The following is a 21935-nucleotide window of genomic DNA, read 5'->3' on the forward strand; positions in this document are numbered from 1 at the left end:
CCTGCCCGCCCCGAGAGCCCGGCCTCTCCTTCCAGGGGACTACAACGTGACAGTGTTCATCTCCAACGCGTTCGAGAACCTGACCCGGCGGGCGGCCCTGAGCGTCCGGGCCCCCCTGACTCACGTGGTGCTGGAGCCGGCCGGCGAGGCCCTGGTGGCCGGCCGGCCGGTGGCCTTCGCCGCCCGCCCGCTGCCCTCCTCCGCCGGAGCCCTCTACACCTGGGACTTCGGGGACGGGTCCCCGCCCCTGACGGGGGACGGCCCGACGGCCGAGCACACGTTCGCCCGCAAGGGGCCGTACCACGTGACCGTCAGGGTGGCCAACGGGGTGAGCGACGGCGAGGCGGCCGGCCTCTACCGGGCCTTCGAGGAGATCCGGGGGCTGCGGGTGTCGGCGCCCGCGGCGGCGGAGCAGGGCACCCTGGTCGCGGTCAACGCCTCGCTGGACTCGGGCAGCGACGAGGACGTCACGTGGACCTTCGACCTAGGGGACGGGACGGTGCAGACGGGGCCCGAGCCCCGGGCCCGGCACGTCTATGCGCAGGAGGCCAACCTCACCGTCACCGTGACCGCGGCCAACCCGGCGGGCTCGGCCTCCCGGGACCTGGCGCTGCGCGTCTTCGTGCTGGAGGTGCTGAGGATCGAGCCGGCCGCCTGCGTGCCCCGGCGGCCGGACGTCCGGCTGCTGGCCCGCGTCACGGGGGACCCGGCCGGCTACGTCTTCGACTGGACCGTCGGCGACGGGTCCCCCAACGTCACGGTGCGCGGGAGCCCCGAGCTGCGGCGCAACTTCAGCCGCGCGGGGGTCTTCCCCCTGGCCCTGGTCCTGTCCAGCCGGGTCAACAGAGCCCACTACTTCACCAGCGTCTGCGTGGAGCCCGAGCTGGCCAACGTGAGCCTGCGGGCCGAGCGCCGGGTGCTCCGGCCGGGGGAGGAGGGCCGCTTCCGGGCCGGCGCCGCCCCGCCGTACCCCTACCGCTACGCCTGGGACTTCGGCGAGGCGGGGGCCGCCCGCCCGGGGGGCGCCGAGGCCGGCCACGCCTTCCGGGCGCCGGGCGTCTACTCGGTGACGGTCACCGTGTCCAACAACGTGTCCTCCGCCAACGACACGACCTTCGTGGAGGTCCAGGAGCCGGTGGAGCTGGCCCGGGTGGAAACCAACGGGTCGCGGGCGCTGGAGCTGGGCCGGGCCTACGCCTTCTGGGCCGTGGGCAACGGCAGCCAGGCCAGCTACCTCTGGGACCTGGGCGACGGGGAGCGGCGCGAGGGCCGGGCCGTGGTCCACGCCTACAACCGCACCGGCCGCTTCGGCGTCTCCGTACTGGGCTGGAACGAGGTGAGCCGGGGCCGGGCCGGGCTGAACGTGACGGTGCAGGGCCCGGTGCGGGGCCTGGCCCTGAACGCCAGCCGGACGGTCGTGCCCCTGAACGGCTCGGTGGGCTTCGGGGCCGCGCTGCGGGCGGGCAGCGCCGTCCGCTACTCCTGGGTCCTGTGCGACCGCTGCACGGCCATCCCGGGGGCCGCCACCATCTCCTACACCTTCCGCTCCGTGGGGACCTTCAACGTCACCGTCACGGCCGAGAACGAGGTCAGCGGCCTGCAGGACAGCATCCTGGTGCACGTCCTGGAGCAGATCGAGGGGCTGCGGATCCTGGGCGCCGGCGGCGGGGAGGAGGCCGGCGGCCCGGCCTGCTTCCCCACCAACCGGACGCTGCAGCTGCAGGCGGCCGTGCGGGAGGGGACCAACGTCACCTACGGCTGGACGGTGCTGCGGGGCGCCGCGCCCGTCCAGGCCGGGCCCGGCCGGGCCTTCCCGCTGACCGTCACGGAGGCCGGGACCTACCGGGTGCGGCTCCGGGCCAGCAACCTGCTGGGCGCGGCCGAGGCCGAGGCCGCGCTGGACTTCGTGGAGGGCGTGCGGGGCCCCCGGCTCTCGGCCCGGCCCAACCCCGCCGCCGTCGACGCCACGGTCAACGTCAGCGCGGCCGCCGAGGCCGGCTCCGGCCTGACCTACACCTGGCACCTGGGCGGGGGCCGCACGCTGACCACGCGGGAGCCCTGGGTGGCCTGCTCCTTCGCCACCCCCGGCCTGCACCGGGTGGCCGTCTCGGCCGGCAACCGGCTGGGCGCCGCCAACGCCACGGTGGCGGTCTCCGTGCAGGAGCCGGTCCGGGGCCTGCGCGTCGAGGGGCCCGGCGGGGACGGCTACGTGGCCTCCGGGGCCGCGGCGCGGCTGGAGGGGCGGCTGGAGCGGGGGACGGACGTCGCCTGGCGCTGGGAGCTCCCGGGGGGCGGGGCCGCGGCCGGCCGGACCGTGACCGCCGTCTTCCCCGCCGCCGGCCCCGCCGCCGTCCGCCTCAACGCCTCCAACGCCGTCAGCTGGGCCGTGCGCGACTGCCTGCTGACCGTGCAGGACGCCGTCCGCGGGCTGGAGCTGGAGGCCGAGCGGACGCTGGCGGAGCCCGGGGAGGCGGTCCGCTTCCGCGTGCGCCTGGCCGCCGGCTCGGCCGTGGACCTGCGCCTGCGGGTGGACGAGGGCCCGGCCGCCCCGCTGGCCGGGCCCGACTTCTCCTGGACGGCCGGCGGCGTGGGCGAGCACCGGCTGGCCGTGGAGGCGGAGAACCGGGTGAGCCGGGCCCGGGCGCAGGTGTCGGTGTCCGTCCTGGAGCCGGTGGGCGGGCTGGAGATCCTGGACTGCTGCGAGGCGGCCGTGGCCACGGGCAGCGAGCGCAACTACAGCGCCCGCGTGCGGGCCGGCACCCGGCCCTCCTTCGCCTGGGACTTCTCCCTGCAGAAGGTGCAGGGCGACGCGCTGGTCATCCTGACCGGCCAGAACATCTCCTACACCCCGGTGGCGGCCGGCACGCTGACCATCCACCTGCGGGCCTTCAACGAGCTGGGCGGGGCCAACCTGACCCGCCGCCTCCTGGTGCAGGACCGCCTGGAGGGGCTGGGCCTGCGGGCCGAGCCGGCCTTCGCCCGCCGGGCGGCCGCCTTCGAGGCGGCCCCGCGGCCCAGCGCCCGGCAGGTGACCTTCGCCTGGGACTTCGGGGACGGGTCCCCGGCGTGGCTGGGCCCCGGCCCGCACGCCAGCCACGCCTACGCGGCCCCCGGGGACTTCCTGGTGGCGGTCAACGCCTCCAACCTGGTCAGCTTCGTGGTGGCCCAGCTGGCGGTCACGGTGCGGGCCCTGGAGTGCGAGGAGCCGCAGGTGGAGGTGGCCCTGCCCCGCCACGTGGCCCTGCGCCGGGCCCAGCGCAACTACCTGGAGGCCCAGGTGGACCTGCGCGGCTGCGTGCGCTACCGGACCGAGTACCGCTGGCAGGTGTTCCGGGCCCCCAGCTGCCCGCGCCGGGGCGCCGCCCCGCCCGTGCCCCTGCCCGGCGTGGACGTCCGCCGGCCCCGGCTGGTCCTGCCCCGCCTGGCCCTGGCCGTGGGCGACTACTGCTTCGTGCTGGCCGTGTCCTTCGGCGACACCCCGCTCTCCCGGACCACGCGGGCCAACGTGACCGTGCTGCCCGGCCGGCTGGTGCCCCTGGTCGACGGCGGCTCCTACCGCGTCTGGTCCAGCGCCCGGGACCTGGTGCTGGATGGCGGCCGGTCCTACGACCCCGACCTGGAGGACGGCGACCAGACGCCGCTGACCTTCGAGTGGTCCTGCGTCGCCTCCTCCAAGGTCGGCCCCGGGGCGGCCAGGGGAGGGACGGGGCCCGGGCGGGGGCGGCCGGCGCGGGGACCCCGGGTCCGATTCGCTCCCCCTCCCGCCCCTCCGCAGGGTCGGACCGGCGGGTGCTCCCTGAACACGCCCCTCCCCCAGAAGAGCACGGTCACCGTGCCCGCGCGGGTGCTGGACGCCGGCGAGGAGTACACTTTCGCCCTCACCATCCACAAGCCCGGCAGGAACCCGGAGAGGACCAATCAGACGGTGAGTTCGGCCCCTCTGTCACCCACCCGCCGCCGCCCTGGGTCCAGGAGGAGAAGCTATACTGAGCCGAAGGAAGGGAGGGTGGGTTTGATGCCTGTCGATCCTCCGCTGTTTCCGACGACGACGTACGGATGCCAAAGCCGGGCGGGGAGAAGGCGGGCTAGGGTGAGCGTCGATTCTTTCGAAACGCGGTGCTGGAGAAGGCTTTTGCGAACACCGCCTGAAAGGCGAACGTGTAGGTTTCGGAGCAAATTAAGCCAGTGTGGTCTCTGGAGGGCCAAACGACTCGACTTGGGGCTTCCCGGAGGAGGTGGGTTTTCGGAAGGGCCTTGAAGCCGGTGGTGGGGACTCGCAGCCTGCTGCGGAGGGAGGGAGGTGGGCATCCAGTGGAGAGGGAGGGGAGGCCAGGGGCAGGGAGGCCAGCGAGGAGCCCGGTAGAGAGCATCCGCCAGACAGCGTGACCGAAATGGGAGGAGAACCCTGAGCGGGGAAGGGACGGATCCGGGAGAAGCCAGGGATGAGGCCCGAACCACACTGGGACGGGGAGAAGCAGCGTGGTGTGGTGAATAGAAACCGGGCCCGGAACTCAGAAGGTCGTGGGTTCTAATTCCGGCTCCTCCTCTTGTCCGCCGGGAGATCTCGGGCAAGTCACTTCACTTCTCTGGGCCTCCTCATCTGTAAAACGGGGATTGGGACCGTGAGCCCCACGGGGGACAACTCGATCAGCTTGTATTCCCCCCAGCGCTTAGAACGGTGCCTGGCACGTAGTAAGCGCTTAACCAACACCACGATGAATGGACCAATTCCCAGCCCCGGCGTGAGGCGGCCCTCCCCAGCCACGCCCCTGGGAGTGTGGGTGTTTGGGGCCGGGCCTCTCCCCGTCCGCCTCCGGCGGCTGTCTGTAGCCCCAGCTACGAGGAGCCAAAGAAGGGTGAGACGGAGTGACCTCTCACTGCCGGCCCTGAGGGGCCCGGGGTCCCTGCGAGGGGCCGTCGGCCGGCTGTCGGGGGATCCGGGGCCGGCCGCGAGGATCCGCGGTCGGCCGTGAGGGCCGTGAAGCCGCCGGGGACTGACCGCCCCGACCGCCCCACCAGGTGCTGATCCGCCGCGGGCCGGTGCCCATCCTGTCACTGCAGTGCGTGTCCTGCAAAGCCCAGTCGGTGTACGAAGTGAGCAAGAGCAGCTACGTCTACCTGGAGGGCACCTGCCTCAACTGCCCCCCTGGCACCGTGCGTGGGGTGAGTAGGCCTAAGCGGGAGGGCCGGGGACGGGGAGGGGAGGAAGCCAAACGTACGCTTGGTTACCGTCTCCAGCCGGTCCTATGCTCCGTGGCCTTGGGCAAACCCCATGATTACCCCCCGAGGGCCTCAGCTTCCTCCTCTGTAAGACGGGTGAGGTGGTCTCTGCTCTCCAAACCCCTGGGGGCTGCTTCTGAGCCGTCTGTCCCACAGGGCGACCTCAGCCTTTAATCCCCTCGCCCCCCTCCTACCTCACACCTCACCACCCTCCTCCTCTCCAAACCGGTCCGCACACTTCGCAACGTGCTCACTGTACCTCCATCTCACCTATCTTGCCGCCGACCTGGCCAGGAAAGCCCTCCCTCTTCACACCCGACAACAACGAAGCCCCCTTTTCCTTTTTCTTCCATCGTCTTCTGTGTCACCCTGACTTGCTCCCTTTATTCATCTCCCCTCTCAGCCCCACAGCACTAATAATAATAACACATAATAACGATGGTATCTGTTATCTTCTGGGTCACCCTGACTTGCTCCCTTTATTCATCTCCCCTCCCAGCCCCAGAGCACTAATAATAATAATAAATAATAACGATGGTACTTATCTTCTGTCACCCTGACTTGCTCCCTTTATTCATCTCCCCTCCCAGCCCCACAGCACTAATAATAATAACACATAATAACGATGGTATCTGTTATCTTCTGGGTCACCCTGACTTGCTCCCTTTATTCATCTCCCCTCCCAGCCCCACAGCACTAATAATAATAATAATTATTATAATAAATAATAACAATGGTGTTTGTTATCTTCTGTGTCACCCTGACTTGCTCCCTTTATTCATCTCCCCTCCCAGCCCCACAGCACTAATAATAAATAATAACGATGGTGTTTGTTAAGCACTTAATACGTGCAAAGCCCTGTTCTAAGCGCTGGGGAGGTTACAAGGTGATCAGGTTGTCCCACGGAGGGCTCACAGTTTTAATCCCCATTTTCCAGATGAGGGAACTGAGGCACAGAGAAGTGACTTGCCCAAAGTCACACACTCATTCCTTCATTCAATCGCATTTATTGAGCGCTTACTGTGTGCACAGCACTGCGCTAAGCGCTTGGGAAGTCCAAGTTGGCAACATCTAGAGACGGTCCCCACCCAACAGCGGGCTCACAGGCTAGAAGGGGGAGACATCTGACAGTTGGCGGACCTGGGATTTGAACCCAGGACCTCTGACTCCAAAGCCCGGGCTCTTTCCACTGAGCCACGCTGCTTCTCCCACCAATGTACATATCTGTCATTTATTTCTTAATATTAACGTCTGCCTCCCCCTCTAGACTGTAAGCTCTACAGTAGGGAACGGGTCTGTTATTTTGTTCTATTGTACTCTCCCAAGCGCTTAGACCTTCAGTCGTATTTATTGAGCACTCACCACGTGCAGAGCACTGTGCTGAGCACTCGGGAGAGAAAAATGCCACAAACAGACCCATTCCCTGCCCACAACGAGCTTGCAGTCTAGAGAGGGGAGGCAGATGTTAATACAGATAAAAGTACAGATGCATACATAAATATAGTGCAGCGTTCCACACGTAAGAGCTTAATAAATACGGCCGAGTGACCGACCGCGCGGCCTGGCAGAGTGCGAGCGCATCGTCCCTCCCCCCTCAGCCGGTGGTCTTTCCCCCCCTCCTCTCTCCGCAGAGCTGGTCCGCCCAGACCTTCAGCAACAGGTCTCTGGTCCTGGATGAGTCGACCACGACGACGGGCAGCGCGGGCACGCGGCTGGTACTGAGGCAGGGGGTACTGCGTGACGGCGAGGGCTACACCTTCACCCTGAGGCTGCTGGGGCCTTCGGGCCAGGTGGAGGGCCTGGCCTCCATCGACCTCTTCCCCAACCGGCCCCCCTTCGGCGGCTCCTGCCGCCTCTCGCCGCTGGGCCCCGTCACCGCCCTGACCACCAGAGTCCACTTCGAATGCACGGGTGAGACTAAAATAATAACATTCACGCCCTCAGTCGTATTTATGAAGCGCTCGGGAAAGCACAGTGCAACAATAAACAGCGGCGTTCCATACCCACGACGCGCTCACGGTCGAGAAGCGGGGAGACACACGTCAATACAAATAAGTGAAATTACAGATATATACGTAAGGGCCGCGGGGCTGGGAGGCGGGGGAAGAGCAAAAGGAGCAAGTTAGGCGACGCAGAAGCAGGGGGGGAGAAGAGGAAGGCTTCTCGGAGGAGACGTGCCTTCGATAAGGCTTTGAAGAGGGGAGAGAGTAACTGTCGGATTTGAGGAGGGAGGGCGCGGCAGGACGTGGGCCAGGGGTCGGAGGTGAGGCAGGTGAGACGGAGGCAAAGTGAGAAGATTAGCAGTACAGGAATGAAGCGTGCAGGCTGGGTTGGAGAAGGAGAGAAGCGAGGTGAGGTGGAGTGGAGTCTTTTAGAGCCAATGGCAAGGAATTTTTATTAGATATGGAGGTGGATTGGCAGCCGCTGGAGTTTTTTTGAGGCGGAGGGGGTGACACGTCCTGAACATTTTTGTAGAAAGACGATCCGGGCAGCAAATATGGTACCTGTTAAGCGCTTTATTATCAATGATAAAGGGACCGTTAGCCAAGAAATAACGCCGAAGATTAATGTTAGGAAGGCTTGCTCTGAAGAGCCTGGAAAAAGTCATGAAATGCGCGGATGTAACCACTGCCACGGAAATACAAACTGTCAGTTCTGTGGTGTTTCCAGTGACGAGGTGTGGATCCGAACGCTAGGCAGCGAAAAATCAGGATAGAAAGAACATTGGTTCTTCTGAAATGGGGTGTTGGAGAAGGCTTTTGCGAATACCGCGGACTGCCCGAAAACAAAGTAATGGATTTTAGAGCAGATGAAGCCCAAGTGGTCTTTGGAAAGCCCAATAACGCGACTTAGATTAGCATATTTTGGACACAGAATGAGGAGGACTGATCTCTGGAGAAGACACTAATGCCAGGAAAAGTCCAGGTAAAAGGAGAAAGAGGGAGGCAGGCAGCTAGGTGGATAGAGACCGTAATAACAATAACAGAAGAACCATTATTAAGATTGCGGATCATGACAGAGGACAGAGGACGTCCTGGAGAAAGTATAAGAGAAGCAGCGTGGCGCAGTGGAAAGAGCTCGGGCTTTGGAGTCAGAGGTCATGGGTTCAAATTCCGGCTCCACCAACTGTCAGCTGGGTGACTTTGGGCAAGTCACTTCACTTCTCCGGGCCTCACTTACCTCATCTGTAAAATGGGGATGAAGACTGTGCGCCTCCCATGGGAAAACCCGATCACCTTGTAACCTCCCTAGTGCTTAGAACAGTGCTTTGCACACAGTAAACGCTTAATAATAATAATAATAATAATAATAATGTGTCACGGTTTTGTGCCAGGTCATGGGTTCAAATTTCGGCTCCACCAATTGTCAGCTGTGTAACTTTGGGCAAGTCACTTTACTTCTCCGGGCCTCAGTTACCTCATCTGTGAAATGGGGATTAAGACTGCGAGCGCCCCCATGGGCCAACCCTATCACCTTGTACCCTCCCCAGAGCGTAGTACAGCGCTTTGCACATAGTAAGCGCTTAATAAACGCCATCATCATCATCATTATTAATATATCCGTGTGAATCAGAAACGACTCGGCGGCCCTTAATAATCAGATAATAAGTGCTTACCACGTGCTAAGCGCCGTTCTAAGGGCCGGGGTAGACACAAGTTAGGTCGGACACGGTCCCCGTCCCACGTAGGGCTCCCGTTCTTAATCCCCATTTTCCAGATGAGGGAACTGAAGATGACCCAGGCGGAGCCGGGATTAGAACCCACGACCTTCTGAGTCCCAGGCCCGGGTTCCAGACACCGAGCCGCCCCGCTGGACCCCCCAGCTGCCGCGTGCAGCTGTTTCTTGCCCCGGCCCGAACCGCTACTTACCCCCAGGTCGGCGGGCGGTCAGCGGGTGGTCAGCGGGTGACCGGCGTTGGGGTGGTCTTGCAGGCTGGCGGGACCTGGAGGACGAGGAAGCCCCCCTGGTGTACAGCCTGCTGCTGCGGCGCTGCAAGCCCAGCTCCTGCGAGGAGTTCTGCGCCTACAAGGGCAGCCTGTCCGAATACGGGGCCCTGCTGCCCCCCGGTTTCAAGGACGACTTCACCGTCCACTTGTCCGTCGTGGTGCAGGACCAGCTGGGCGCTTCCGTGGTGGCCCTCACCAGGTCAGGGCCGGGGGGCTCGGACGACCCCCTTCCCCGGGCCGGACACGCGCTCGGGAGCGGCGGGTGTCCCGGGGTGGGGCAGGGGAGGGAGACGGCGGACCCCGGGCGCCGGGTAGTAATAATAATAATAATTACGATGGCATCTTCATCATCATCATCAATCGTATTTATTAAGCACTTACTGTGTGCAGAGCACTGTACTAAGCGCTTGGGAAGTCCAAGTTGGCAACATACAGAGACGGTCCCTACCCAACAGTGGGCTCACAGTCTAAAAGGGGGAGACAGAGAACAAAACCAAACATACTAACAAAATAAAATAAATAGAATAGATATGTACAAGTAAAATAAATAAATAAGTGCATCTGTGAAGCGCTATGTGCGAAGCACTGTTCTGGGGGATACAATCAATCAATCAGTCGTATTTATTGAGCGCTTACTGTGTGCAGAGCAAGGTGATCAGGTGGGGCTCCCAATCTTAATCCCCATTTGACGGATTCATTCATTCAATCGTAGTTATCGAGCGCTTACTGTGTGCAGAGCATGAGGGAACTGAGGCACAGAGAAGCGAAGTGGCTTGCCCAACGTCACACAGCCGGCACGTGGTGGAGCCGGGATTAAAACCCACGACCTCCGCCTCCCAAGCCTGGGCTCTCTCCGCTGAGCCACGCTGCTTCTCGTAATAATAATGATGGCATTCGTTAAGCGCTTACTAGACGCAAAGCAGTGTTCTAAATGCCGGGGGGATACGAGGTGATCAGGTTGTCCCACGGTGGGGGGGGGTCACAGTTTTAATCCCCATTCGACAGATGAGGGAACTGAGGCGCAGAGAAGTGAAGTGACTCGCCCAAAGTCACCCAGCTGACAAGTGGCGGGGCCGGGATTAGAACCCACGACCTCCGGCTCCCAAACCCGGGCTCTTTCCGTCGAGCCGCGCTGCTTCTCAGTCCGGACCCACCCGCCCAGGGCAAGCGGCGGAGGGGTGACCCTGCTCTTCGACCATCGGAGAAGGAGTGTGGCCTAGCGGCAAGAGCCCGGGCTTGGGACTCAGAGGATGTGGGTTCTAATCCCGGCGCCTCCACTTCATCATCATCAATCGTATTTATTGAGCGCTTACTATGTGCAGAGCACTGTACTAAGCTCCACTTGTCTGCCGGGTGACTTTGGGCCAATCGCGTCACCACTCTGAGCCTCGGTTACTTCATCTGTAAAATGGGGATGAAGACTATGAGCCGCCTGGGGGACAGGGACCGTGTCCAACCTGATTACCTGTATGTACCCCAACACTTAGTACAGTGTCTGGCACATAGTAAGCGCTTAACGAATACCATAATTATCATTAATATCATCTCCGCTCTCCCTCATGGCTCTGAGCCTCCTCCATCCGGGGTCCTCGGCCAGGCTGGAGGTGTAGACGCGGCATAATGGACAGAGCCTGGGCCTGTGGGTTCTAATCCCGGCCCTGCCACTTGTCTGCCGTGTGACCTTGGACAAGTCACTTTCCATCTTACCGCCTTCCCTTCCCCACGGCACCTGTATATATGTATATATGCTTGTACATATTTATTACTCTATTTATTTTACTTGTACATATCTATTCTATTTATTTTATTCTGTTAGTATGTTTGGTTTTGTTCTCCGTCTCCCCCTTTCAGACTGTGAGCCCACTGTTGGGTAGGGACCGTCTCTATATGTTGCCAACTTGTACTTCCCAAGCACTTAGTACAGTGCTCTGCACACAGTAAGCGCTCAATAAATACAATCGATGATGATGATGACTTTACTTCTCTGTGCCTCCGTTCCCTCATCTGTAAAACAGGGATGGAGAGCGGGAGCCCCGTGTGGGATAAGGGACTACGTCCAACCCGATTTGCTCGGATCCGCCCCGGCGCTTAGTACGGTGCCTGGCACGTAGTAAGCGCTTAACAAATACCACAGTTATGAATTATTAGTAGTAGTAACAGACCCTCCAGTCCAGGGCGGCGTCCGGGAGGCAAAGAAGGTGGCAGGGAGACGGGGGCAGTAACCGAGGCCTCGCGGGCGCAGGCCATCGTCGTCGTATGAGGTTCTCTGGGGGGTCGGAAACACCGCGAGGGGTGTCTCACGCAGTCCGCGCGTGCAGGGAGCGTGTCGGCGCCACAGGCCTCCCCCCCAGCCCTCTTTTCCCCCCGCAGGTCTCTGCAGATCTCTCTGCCGGCGCCGCCCGCCGGCTTCCGCCGCCTCAGCCACTGGTTACACAACCTGACGGAGACGGTGCTCCCGGGGCTCGTGCAGCAGGCCGACCCTCAGCACGTCATCGAGTACTCGCTGGCCCTTGTCACCGTCCTCAACGAGGTCAGGGGCGGGTGGGCGGGCGGACGGAGCCTCGGGTAGGGTAGGGACTGTCTCTAGATGTTGCCAACTTGGACTTCCCAAGCGCTTAGTACAGTGCTCTGCACACAGTAAGCGCTCAACAAATACGATTGATGATGATGATGACTTTACTTCTCTGTGCCTCCGTTCCCTTATTTGTAAAACAGGAATGGAGAGCGTAAGCCCCCTGTGGGATAAGGGACTACGTCCAACCTGATTTGCTCGGATCCCCCGACTCGGCCCCCAACCCTCACCCCGGCTCCCGGCCCCTTCCCCCAAGTAAAACGTGCCAGTTCTGTTGGACTCTCCCAAGCGCTCAGTACAGTGCCCCGCACACAGTAAGCGCTCAATAAGTACCCCTGACTGACTGACTAAAAGCCCCGGTATCTCTCGAGGGGCCACGAAGTGCGACGCGCCGTTATGGGCACTTGGGAAGTAGGGGCACGTTCCCTGCCCACAAGGAGCCGAAACTCTCTGGGGGGTGAGGCGGACGGAGAAATCCGGGGCAGGGATCGGGGGTACGGCGGCGGGACACCCGGACCCGAGCGCCGGGAGGGTCCCGGGAACTATCAGGGAGGACTTCCCGGAGGAGGTGCGTCCCCAGGAGGGTCCCGTACCGTCCGGCCCCAGCTGCGGTTCTTCCCCCCGGGAATCCAGAGACACCACTGCACGTGGGCACTGCCAGGAGGGCTTGGGGGTGAGGCCATGGGCCGGCTACGCACCCTTGGGCGAGTCGCTTCACTGCTCCGGGCCTCAGTTCCCTCATCTGTAAAACGGGGATGAAGACTGTGAGCCCTGTGTGGGACGGGGTCTGTGCCCAACCCAAATACAGCAGCGTGGCTCAGTGGAAAGAGCCCGGGCTTTGGAGTCAGAGGTCGTGGGTTCAAATCCCAGCTCTGCCAATTGGCAGCTGGGTGACTTGGGGCAAGTCACTTCACTTCTCTGGGCCTCAGTTCCCTCATCTGGAAAATGGGGATGAAGACTGTGAGCCCCCGTGGGACAACCTGACCGCCTTGTAACCTCGCCAGCGCTTAGAACAGTGCTTTGCACATAGTAAGCGCTTAATAAATGCCATCATCAGTATTATTATTATTATTACCTCGGGCCTATCCCAGCGCTTAGTACAGTGCCTGCTGCTTAGAAGTGCTTAACAAACACCATTATTATTATCATTTTAAGGCCGACCCACCTGTCGGTTGGGCTCCATCTGCTGCTTCAGGCAGCGCGTCGTGCCGGCCGTCGGCGGAAAGCGCGGAACGCTGTACTGGGCACCTGGGGAAAGGCGATCGAAGGCAACACGGTCTTTCCTGGCCACGCGGAGCTGACCGTCTTAGGGGGAGGTGGGCAGGCGGGGCTCCTCCGTCTGATCTGCCCCAGTCAATCGATGGCATCTGTTGAGCGCTCACTCCGTGCGGAGCACCGTCCCGCCTCCACCGACTCCGTGACTCGTATGTCCCCACGGCAGTACGAGCAGATGCCGCCTCCGGAGCGGGAGGAGGAGGAGGAGGAGCCGGGGGAGACGGCGGAGGAGGCCGGCCTTGAGAGACGGCTCCGAGCGCAGACGCGGAGGATGGTCACCGACACCCTGGTGTCCCTCAACGTCAACACGGTGGATGACATCCAGCAGATTGCGGCGGCCTTAGCCCAGTGCACGGTGCGTGCCTCCCCTTCCCCCGGCCCCCCCCGACGACGCGTGCTATCTCTGTTTGGTTGGGGCCGGCCCGGTCAGACGGTGGGGGTACACGGCTGAGGTTTGCGTGTGGGCCAAGCGGATTCACGTAGACGAGCGACACACGTCTGCGCGTGTGTGCCCATGAAGCCCAGTCACCTAGGTGAGGGTTCACCTGCGCGTGTGCGTCCGCTCACGTGGACACGGGCTTGTGGGTGGGTGCGTTCGTACCTGTTTATCCACGTGAACCACCTACGGAGGTGGGGTCCGTAGGTGAGCGCCGCGGGCCGGACCCATCCCGTCCCGGGCCGCGACGGGGAAGCGGGGTCGCTTAGGGCCCCGGCGAGGTCCGTCCGCTCTCACTGCCCCCGTGCCCCCCGGTAGGTGGCCAGTAAGGAGTTCGTGTGCCGCCTGTGTCTGAAGAAGACGCTGCAGAAGCTGGAGAGCATGATGGCCATCCTCCAGGACGTGACCACGCAGGGCACGGTCACCCCCACCACCATCGCCGACAACATCCTCAACATCACAGGTTTGGGGCCAGCCCGGGGGAACTGCCCCTGAACCGGCCTTGCCGAAAGGGTCACGGGGGTGGTCCGGCCCCGACCCCTTCCCTCCCGGTCAGCCAGCCTCACGGAGACAGCTGGCCGGCCGGAAATTCCTTGATATCGGAGGGTTTTCCAGTGCGTAGGTGCCCAGTGGCCAGAGGCAGGCGGGGGACCCTGTCAGGGGAGGGTTGGCTACCGTTTCAAAGGAGTGGACCTCCCGGGGCCGTTCCGTCTTGGCTCCCTCGTCCGGGTGCCCCGTTCTCCGGGACCTCGGGGAGGCTCCGGGGATCCGCGGCCCGCGGGGGGTCTCGGGTGCCGGGGGGACCGAGGGAGCTGGGACGTCGCCATGCCGCCCCTCTCCCTCGCCGCCCCAGGGGACCTCATCCACCTGGTGAACAGCCCCGCGGCGCAGGAGCTGGCGCCGCCGGAGGGCTGGCCCCAGTCCCGCCTGCCGCTGGTGGCCTCCGAGGCCTACGGCCTGTCCTCCGAGCTGATGCGCATCGTCATGCGGTCGCGGGTGCTGAACGAGGAGCCCCTGACGCTGGCCAGCGAGGAGATCGTGGCCCGGGGCAAGCGGGCCGACCCCTCCGACCCGTCCAGCCTGCTGTGCTACGAGGACGCGGCCGACTGCCAGTTCTCCATCCCGCCGGCCTTCGACGGCACCCTGGCCGACGTGGCCGACGTGGTCCAGGTGGTCTTCCTGGTGGACTCCAACCCCTTCCCCTTCGGCTTCATCCACAACTTCACCGTGTCCACCCGCGTGGCCTCCATGCGGTTCCAGAGGCCGGACGGGACGCGGATCCCCGTGCGGGCGCTGGGCGCCGAGCGGGCCATCACCGTCAAGGTGGCCAACCACACGGGGGCCGGCGCCCGCGACATCTCGGCCGGCTCCGCCGTGGTGGAGGCCCGGACCTCCGTCAGCGCCGTCATCGCCACCGCCAACCGCAACCGCGAGGCCGCGCTGCACTTCCAGCTCACCTACACCGTCCTCGACGGTGGGCGGCGCCCCGGGCCCCCCGTGGGAGGGGGCGGCGGGTCCGGGGGGGCCGCGGCGGGAGCCCCGGGGGCTTAGAGGGGGCATGTCTCTCCCCCGCCCCGCCCAGAGCGCTACCTGGCAGCCGAGCCGGAGCCCTTCATCAGCGTCTACCTGCACTCGGCCCCCCGGCCCAACGAGCACAACTGCAGTGCCTCCAAGCGCATCGGGCTGGGGGCCCTGGCCGGCTCCGACCACAAGCCCTACACCTTCTTCGTCTCGCCGCTGTAGGTGCCCGCGGGGCGCCCCGGGGAGGGGCGGGGGGCACCCCCGGAGCCCGGGGCGGCCCCTCTCATCCCCCCTCTCCCCCGGCCCCGCCGCAGGACGGAGGACACTACCGGGAGCTTCCACTTCAACATCACCAGCCACTTCCGCTGGACGGCCGTGGAGGTGACCGTGGGGCTGCACAGCTCGCTGTGCCAGTACTTCAGCGAGCAGGAGATGCGCTGGAAGACCGAGGGGATCGTGCCCCTGGAAGACACCACCCCGACCCAGGCCGTCTGCCTCACCCAGCACCTCACCGCCTTCGGCGCCAGCCTCTTCGTGCCGCCCAGCTCCGTCCGCTTCATCTTCCCGGTGAGCCCGCGTGGGCGCCCCGGCGGGCGGGGGGCCGGCCGAGCGGAGCCCCGGGGCGGGGAGACTGAGGCCGCGGGGCCTGTCCCCCTCGCCAGGAGCCCGCCCCGGGCCTCAACTACGTCGTGCTGCTGACCTGCGCCGTCTGCCTGGCTGCCTCCGCCGTGGCGGCCGGGATCGTGCGCAGGCTGGACCTGCTGGACATCAGCCGGGTGGGCGTCACCCCCTTCTGCGGACGGGGCGGCCCCCACAAGTACGAGATCTGGGTGAAGACCGGCTGGGGCCGGGGCTCAGGTGAGGCGGCCGGGCGGGCGGGCGGGCGGGGCCGGGCGGCCCGGGACAGCCTCGCCCCCCGGCACGGCGGCCCCTCACCCGGCGCCCCGCTCGCCCAGGCACAACGGCCCACGTGGGCATCACCCTGTACGGGGTGGACGGCAAGAGCGGCCACCGCCACCTGGACGGGGAAGGGGCCTTCCGCCGCAACAGCCTGGACGTCTTCCAGATCGCCACGGACCGCAGCCTGGGCGGCCTTTGGAAGATCCGGGTCTGGCACGACAACAAGGGTACCGTCCGGGAGGGGCGCGGGCCGGGCGATCCCGGGGCTCTTCCGGCCCGCTCTCCCGGCCCCGCCCGGCCCTGACCGCCCTCCCCCGGCGCCGGCCTCGCAGGGCTGAGCCCGGCCTGGTTCCTGCAGCACGTGATCGTCAAAGACCTGCAGAGCGGCCGCTGCCACTTCTTCCTGGTCAACGACTGGCTGTCGGTGGAGGGCGAGGACGGCGGGGGCCTGGTGGAGAAGGAGGTCCTGGCCGCCAGTGAGTCTGCCCCCCTCTGACCCCGACCCGCTCGCCGGAACGGGGTGGGGGGGATGGCGGGCGACTCCGGTCATCGCACGGTCGACGCCGCATCCGTCGCCCCTGTGCGAGCTGGGTGGACACGCGTGCTCGCGTACACGTGCCCACATATCTGGGCAGGAAGGCGGTCGGCCCCCCAAGGTCCGCCCGCCCTCCCGCCCTCCCTGCCCGGTCCAGCCCGCCGGGCGCCCACGCGAGTTCCCCGTCCCGCGCAGGTGAGGCGGCCCTGCGCCGGTTCCCGCGGCTGCTAGTGGCGGAGCTGCAGCGCGGTTTCTTCGAGAAGCACATCTGGCTGTCGCTGTGGGACCGGCCCCCCCCGCAGCCGCTTCACCCGCGTCCAGCGTGCCACCTGCTGCGCCCTCCTGCTCACGCTCTTCCTCTGCGCCAACGCCGTCTGGTACGGGGTCGTGGGCGACGCCGCTCACGGGTGAGTCCGGGTCCCTCTTTCTCCCGCCCACCAGCCCCTTACCTTCAGCCGTCGGGGTCCGTCCCGCTCACCCACCCCTTTCAACGTGGCCTAGCGGGTGGGGCCCGGGCCTGGGTTCCAATCCCGCCTCTGCCATTTATCTCCTCGGGCAAGTCACTCCGCTTCTCTGGGCCTCGGTCAGCTCATCTGTAAGATGGGGGTTACCCCGATTTGCTTGTACCCACCCCAGCGCTTAGCACGGTGCCTGGCGTGAAGCACGTGCTTAACGAACGCTACTATCGGTATCATTATTATCGTTATCGGGCCTCGACCCTCTGGCTGTGCGACACCGCCCTCCCGACACACCCCGGCTCCCCGCTCCCCTTTCCCCCCGCAGGGACGTGGCCGTGGCCAGCCTGCTGCCGGTCAGCGCGGACACCATGGCCGTCGGCCTGGTGTCCAGCGTGGTCGTCTACCCCCTCTACCTGATCGTCCTGTTCCTCTTCCGCATGGCCCGCAGCAAGGTGAGGCGTGCCCGGCTCACTCCTGCGGCCGCCCCGGGGGCCGGCGGGATGCGCCGGAGCCAGAGGGGCAGACACCAGACGGATGTCTCAGACCACCCCCCGGGCCCCGCTCTCTCTGCAGGTGTCCGTCAACCTGACTTCCGGCCCCCCGGATCCACAGTCCCCGGAGCCGGACAACTCCCTGGACTCCTCCGTGCTGGAGAGCTCCTTCCTGACCTTCTCCGGGCTCCAGCCTGAGGTGAGGGGGCGGGCTGGGGATCGCCGGGCTCCGAGGCTCGAGACCGGAAGCTCCTCGGGCGGGGGACCACACGTTCCTTGGGTCGGCCAGGCCGGGCGATCTCCCGTCCCTCTTCGTGCTGGACTCTCCCAAGCCGGACTTGCGGGCAGGGGATGGGTTTGTAATTGGCGTATCGTACCTTCCCGAGCGCTTAAGTACAGCGCTCTGCATGCAGCGAGCACTCAGTAAATTCGACTGAATGAACGAATCGCCCGTCCCCCTCCTTCCTCCGCCTCCTGTTCTCCCCAGTCCACCTCCGCCTCGCCTCCCGCTCGCATCCCACCTCACCCGGCGAACGTCCGGCCTGAGGAGGAGGCTTTGGGAAGTACCCTGCGCAAGGCAAACGCTCGATAAACACCATCCATTGATGGATTGGGGCCGGGGCGATGACAGGCAGAGGTGCCCGGGGGTCAGGAGACCGTGCCTCGGGCCTGTGTGTGACCCCTGACAAGTCACTCACCCTCTCGGGGGCCTCGCTTTCCCCAGCTGTAAAAGGGGGATTTCGAGCCCACTCTCCCTCCGGCTTAGATTGTGAGCCCCTTGGGTGGGCGGGACTGGGTCCGGTCTAATCGTCTCGCGCCCATCCCAGTGCTCAGCAGCATCACGGTGCTTGGCATGTAGCCCGTGGATACCGGATACCGCCCCATCCCGAACAGCTGTGGTCCGAACCCTAACGGCTATTCCCCACAGGCGTTTTCAGAACAAACCAAGACTGATTTATTCCCACCGGACGATTCCAGAAGGTGGGTTTTCCCCCAGGGAGGGGACGGGGTGGGTGAGAGAGAGGGGAGGGGGACCCGCCGGTCCAGGCCACCAACCCGGCCCCGGAGCCACGAGGGAGCCGTACGGTCCCGGGGTCAGACAGGCCGGACGGACCGTAAGCTCGCAGCGGGCAGGGGATGGGTTTGTAATTGGCGTATCGTACCTTCCCGAGCGCTTAAGTACAGCGCTCTGCATGCAGCGAGCGCTCAGTAAATTCGACTGAATGAACGAATCGCTCGTCCCCCTCCTTCCTCCGCCTCCTGTTCTCCCCAGTCCACCTCCGCCTCGCCTCCCGCTCGCATCCCACCTCACCCGGCGAACGTCCGGCCTGAGGAGGAGGCTTTGGGAAGGGCAGACGTCAGGGGTCCGGGGCGGGTGAGCCCGGCCCGGCCTCGGTCCGAGCGGCCACAGCGGATAAGTTTAGGGGGAACGGGGAGCGCCGGCCGTGCCCCCGTTCCCTCTGTAAGCGGGCCACCTACCTTCGCAGCCTGATCCGGTGGCAGCAGTCCGGCAGGGAGGGGGTGCTCAGCTGGCCAGACCTGCTCAGCGACCCTTCCATAGTGGGCAGCACCGTCCAGAGGCTCAAGCGGGGCCGCAGCGGCCGGCCCCCGGGCGTGGAGAGCTCGGGGTCGCCCGCAGACGACAACCTCTCCCTGGCGGCCTTCCACCACGCCCAGACCAAGTACTTCTCTGCTTCAGGTGGGCACCGCCGGGCTGGAGGGGCGGGCGGCGGGGTCATCTGCCGTGGCCTCCGGGGGTGGCGATCCGGGGCCCGAGACCAGGGTGGGCCGGCCGGTCCGGGTGGACCCGGCGGCCGGAGCCCCCCATGCCACCCCCTCCCCGCAGACGAAGATCTGGTCCGGCGGATCCTGGCCGAAGGGGCCGGCCGCACCGTCCACCCCCAGGACGGGGGACAGCGGGCACGGCCGGAGACCAACCCTGTCACGGGCCTGTGAGTGGCGAGGAGCCGGGGCCGGGGGCCGGCAGGCCAGGGTGGGCGAGGGGCCGGGCGTCCGTCCGGATGGGAAGACTGCGGCTCAGGGAGGCGCCGTCACCCACGGCCCCGCTCCCTGCAGGCCCTGCGCCCCGGGGGACCGGACGGACGCCCTGGCCCTGCAGAAGGTCAGCGAGAAGGGGCAGCCACTCTCTTCCCTGGCCGCGGAGGACACCGGAGCCGAGGCTGGCCGGACGGGTAGGAGCCCCCTTCTCCCTCTGCCTTCCCCGGACGCCCGGCCGGCCCAGGGCGGGGGCCGGGGAAGCCGGTGTGGGAGCCAAGCCCTCGGACGGTGGTGGAAGTGGGGACAAAGCAGGATGGCCTAACAGAAAGCGCCCTGGCCTGGGAGTAGGAAAACCATTGCCTGCTGTGGGGCCTCGGGCACTTCCCTTCTCTGCGCCTCGGTTTCCTCCACTGAGGAAGTTCCAATTATTTGGATAAAATGGGAATTCAGTGCCTGTACTCCCTACTTAGACCATGCACCTCATGAGGGAGAAGGTTGGTGACTTCCATTCATGCATTCAGTAGTATTTATTGAGCACTTCCTGCGTGCAGAGCACTGTACTAAGTGCTTGGGAGAGGACAATAGAACAATAAACAGACACAATCCCTTCATGCCTGTACTCCCTACTTAGACCATGCACCTCATGAGGGAGAAGGTTGGTGACTTCCATTCATGCATTCAGTAGTATTTATTGAGCACTTCCTGCGTGCAGAGCACTGTACTAAGTGCTTGGGAGAGGACAATAGAACAATAAACAGACACAATCCCTTCCCGAGGCGAGCGTATGGTCTTGAGGGGGAGGTGGACATTAATAGAAATAAATGTGTCTGAGATAAACTGTATTATAATAATAGTAATAATAATAATAATAATAATAATGGTATTTGTTAAGCGCTTACTATATGCAAAGCATTCATTCATTCATTCAATCATATTTATTGAGCGCTTACTGTGTGCAGAGCACTGTACTAAGCACTTGGGAAGTACAAGTCGGCAACATCTAGAGACGGTCCCTGCCCAACAGTGGGTTCACAGTCTAGAAGGGGGAGACGGACAACAAAACAAAACATATTAACAAAATAAAAGAGAGAATAAATATGTACAAGGTAAATAGAGTAATAAATATGTACAAATATATATATATATATATACACATACATAGGTGCTGTGGGGGTGGGTAGACACACACACACACACACAGACACATACACACAGACACTTCCCCCAGATACAGACACATACAGACACACAGACACACACAGACATCCCTCCCCAACACAGTGCTTTGCATAGAGTCAGTGCTTAATAAATGCCATCATTATTATTATTAGAGACAGACACACACTGCTCTAAGCGCTGGGGAGGTTAAAAGGTGATCAGGTTGACCCACGGGGGGCTCACGGTTTCAATCCCCACTTTACAGATGAGGGAACTGAGGCCCAGAGAAGTTAAGTGACCTGCCGAAAGTCACACAGCTGACAGTTGGCAGAGCCGGGATTTGAACCCGTGAGCTCTGACTCCAAAGCCCGGGCTCTTTCCACCGAGCCACGCCGCTTCTGTATCTACCCCATTCATTCAGTCGTATTTATTGAGTGCTTACGGTGTGCAGAGCACCGCACTAAGAGCTGGGGAAGTACGAGTACTAGACTGTGAGCCCGCTGTTGGGTAGGGATCGTCTCTATATGCTGCCAACTTGGACTTCCCAAGCGCTTAGTACAGTGCTCTGCACACAGTAAGCGCTCAATAAATAAATACGATTGAATGAATGAGTTGGCAACATATAGAGACGGTCCCTACCCAACAACGGGCTCGCAGTAAGCGCTTAACGGGTAACCGCCGTGGTGTCCCCTGCCCGGGCCCAGCGGCGGGGTTGGCCGGGGCCGCTCCTGCCCCCCGACCGCCGGTCCGTCGGAGAGGGCCATCCCTGACCCCCGCCCCGTCCCCGTCAGTGCCGGCCGAGGCCCCGTCGCCTCACCTGCTTCCCCCGTGGTGCGCCGCCCTGGCCCTGGGCCTAAGCCTGCTGCTCCTCGCCGCGGCCGTCGGCGTCTCCGTCTGGATCGGCGCCGGCTTCTCCTCCTCCGTGGGCGTCATGTGGCTCATCTCCGACGTCTTCAGCTTTCTGGCCTCCTTCCTGCTGTGGGAGCCCATCAAGGTCACTTTCCACCCGCCCCGGTCACCTCTCCCTCCGTCTTCCCCCGTGATCTCTGTCTCTCTCTCTCTCCCGCCCCCCGGGTCCGGCCTTTTCGGAGCGCCAGAGCCGGGGCTGGCGGGCGGGATCGGAGGCCGCGGGTCTGAGGCGAGCGCCCCCGTCTCCAGGCCCTGCTGGAGGCTCTCTACCTGGCGCTGGTGGCCCGACGACTGCACCCGGAGGAGGGGGACACGCTGGTGGAGCGTCCGGTCGTGCGGCCCGTGTCCGAGCGCATCCCCAAGGTCCGGCCGCCCCAGGGCTTCGCCCTCTTCCAGGCCAGGGAGGAGGCCCGGAAGGTCAAGCAGCTGCACGAGCTGCTCAAGGTGAGCGGCGGGGGGCGGCGGGAGGCCCCGGTCGGGCCGGGCTGGGCCCCCTGGACCCTCCATGCCATGTC

The 21935-nt window shown here is 64.0% G+C and overlaps 1 protein-coding gene across 1 annotated transcript in view; it reads left to right on the plus strand.

The window, feature by feature from the left end:
* PKD1 (polycystin 1, transient receptor potential channel interacting) overlaps positions 1–21935 on the plus strand; it is a 70036-nt gene that overhangs the window by 43243 nt on the left and 4858 nt on the right. Inside the window, 24 exon segments of the mRNA XM_038762695.1 lie at positions 36–3676; positions 3776–3925; positions 5020–5163; positions 6852–7131; positions 9153–9366; positions 11538–11697; positions 13181–13369; positions 13769–13913; positions 14304–14924; positions 15033–15189; positions 15286–15538; positions 15634–15829; positions 15928–16098; positions 16204–16347; positions 16602–16696; positions 16698–16813; positions 17190–17316; positions 17438–17554; positions 18284–18336; positions 18843–19054; positions 19202–19307; positions 19432–19547; positions 21303–21505; positions 21670–21864. Coding sequence (XP_038618623.1) covers positions 36–3676; positions 3776–3925; positions 5020–5163; positions 6852–7131; positions 9153–9366; positions 11538–11697; positions 13181–13369; positions 13769–13913; positions 14304–14924; positions 15033–15189; positions 15286–15538; positions 15634–15829; positions 15928–16098; positions 16204–16347; positions 16602–16696; positions 16698–16813; positions 17190–17316; positions 17438–17554; positions 18284–18336; positions 18843–19054; positions 19202–19307; positions 19432–19547; positions 21303–21505; positions 21670–21864 — 7805 coding nt within the window.

The sequence above is a fragment of the Tachyglossus aculeatus genome, chromosome 21 (genome assembly GCF_015852505.1).
Source record: "Tachyglossus aculeatus isolate mTacAcu1 chromosome 21, mTacAcu1.pri, whole genome shotgun sequence".
NCBI lineage: Eukaryota > Metazoa > Chordata > Mammalia > Monotremata > Tachyglossidae > Tachyglossus > Tachyglossus aculeatus.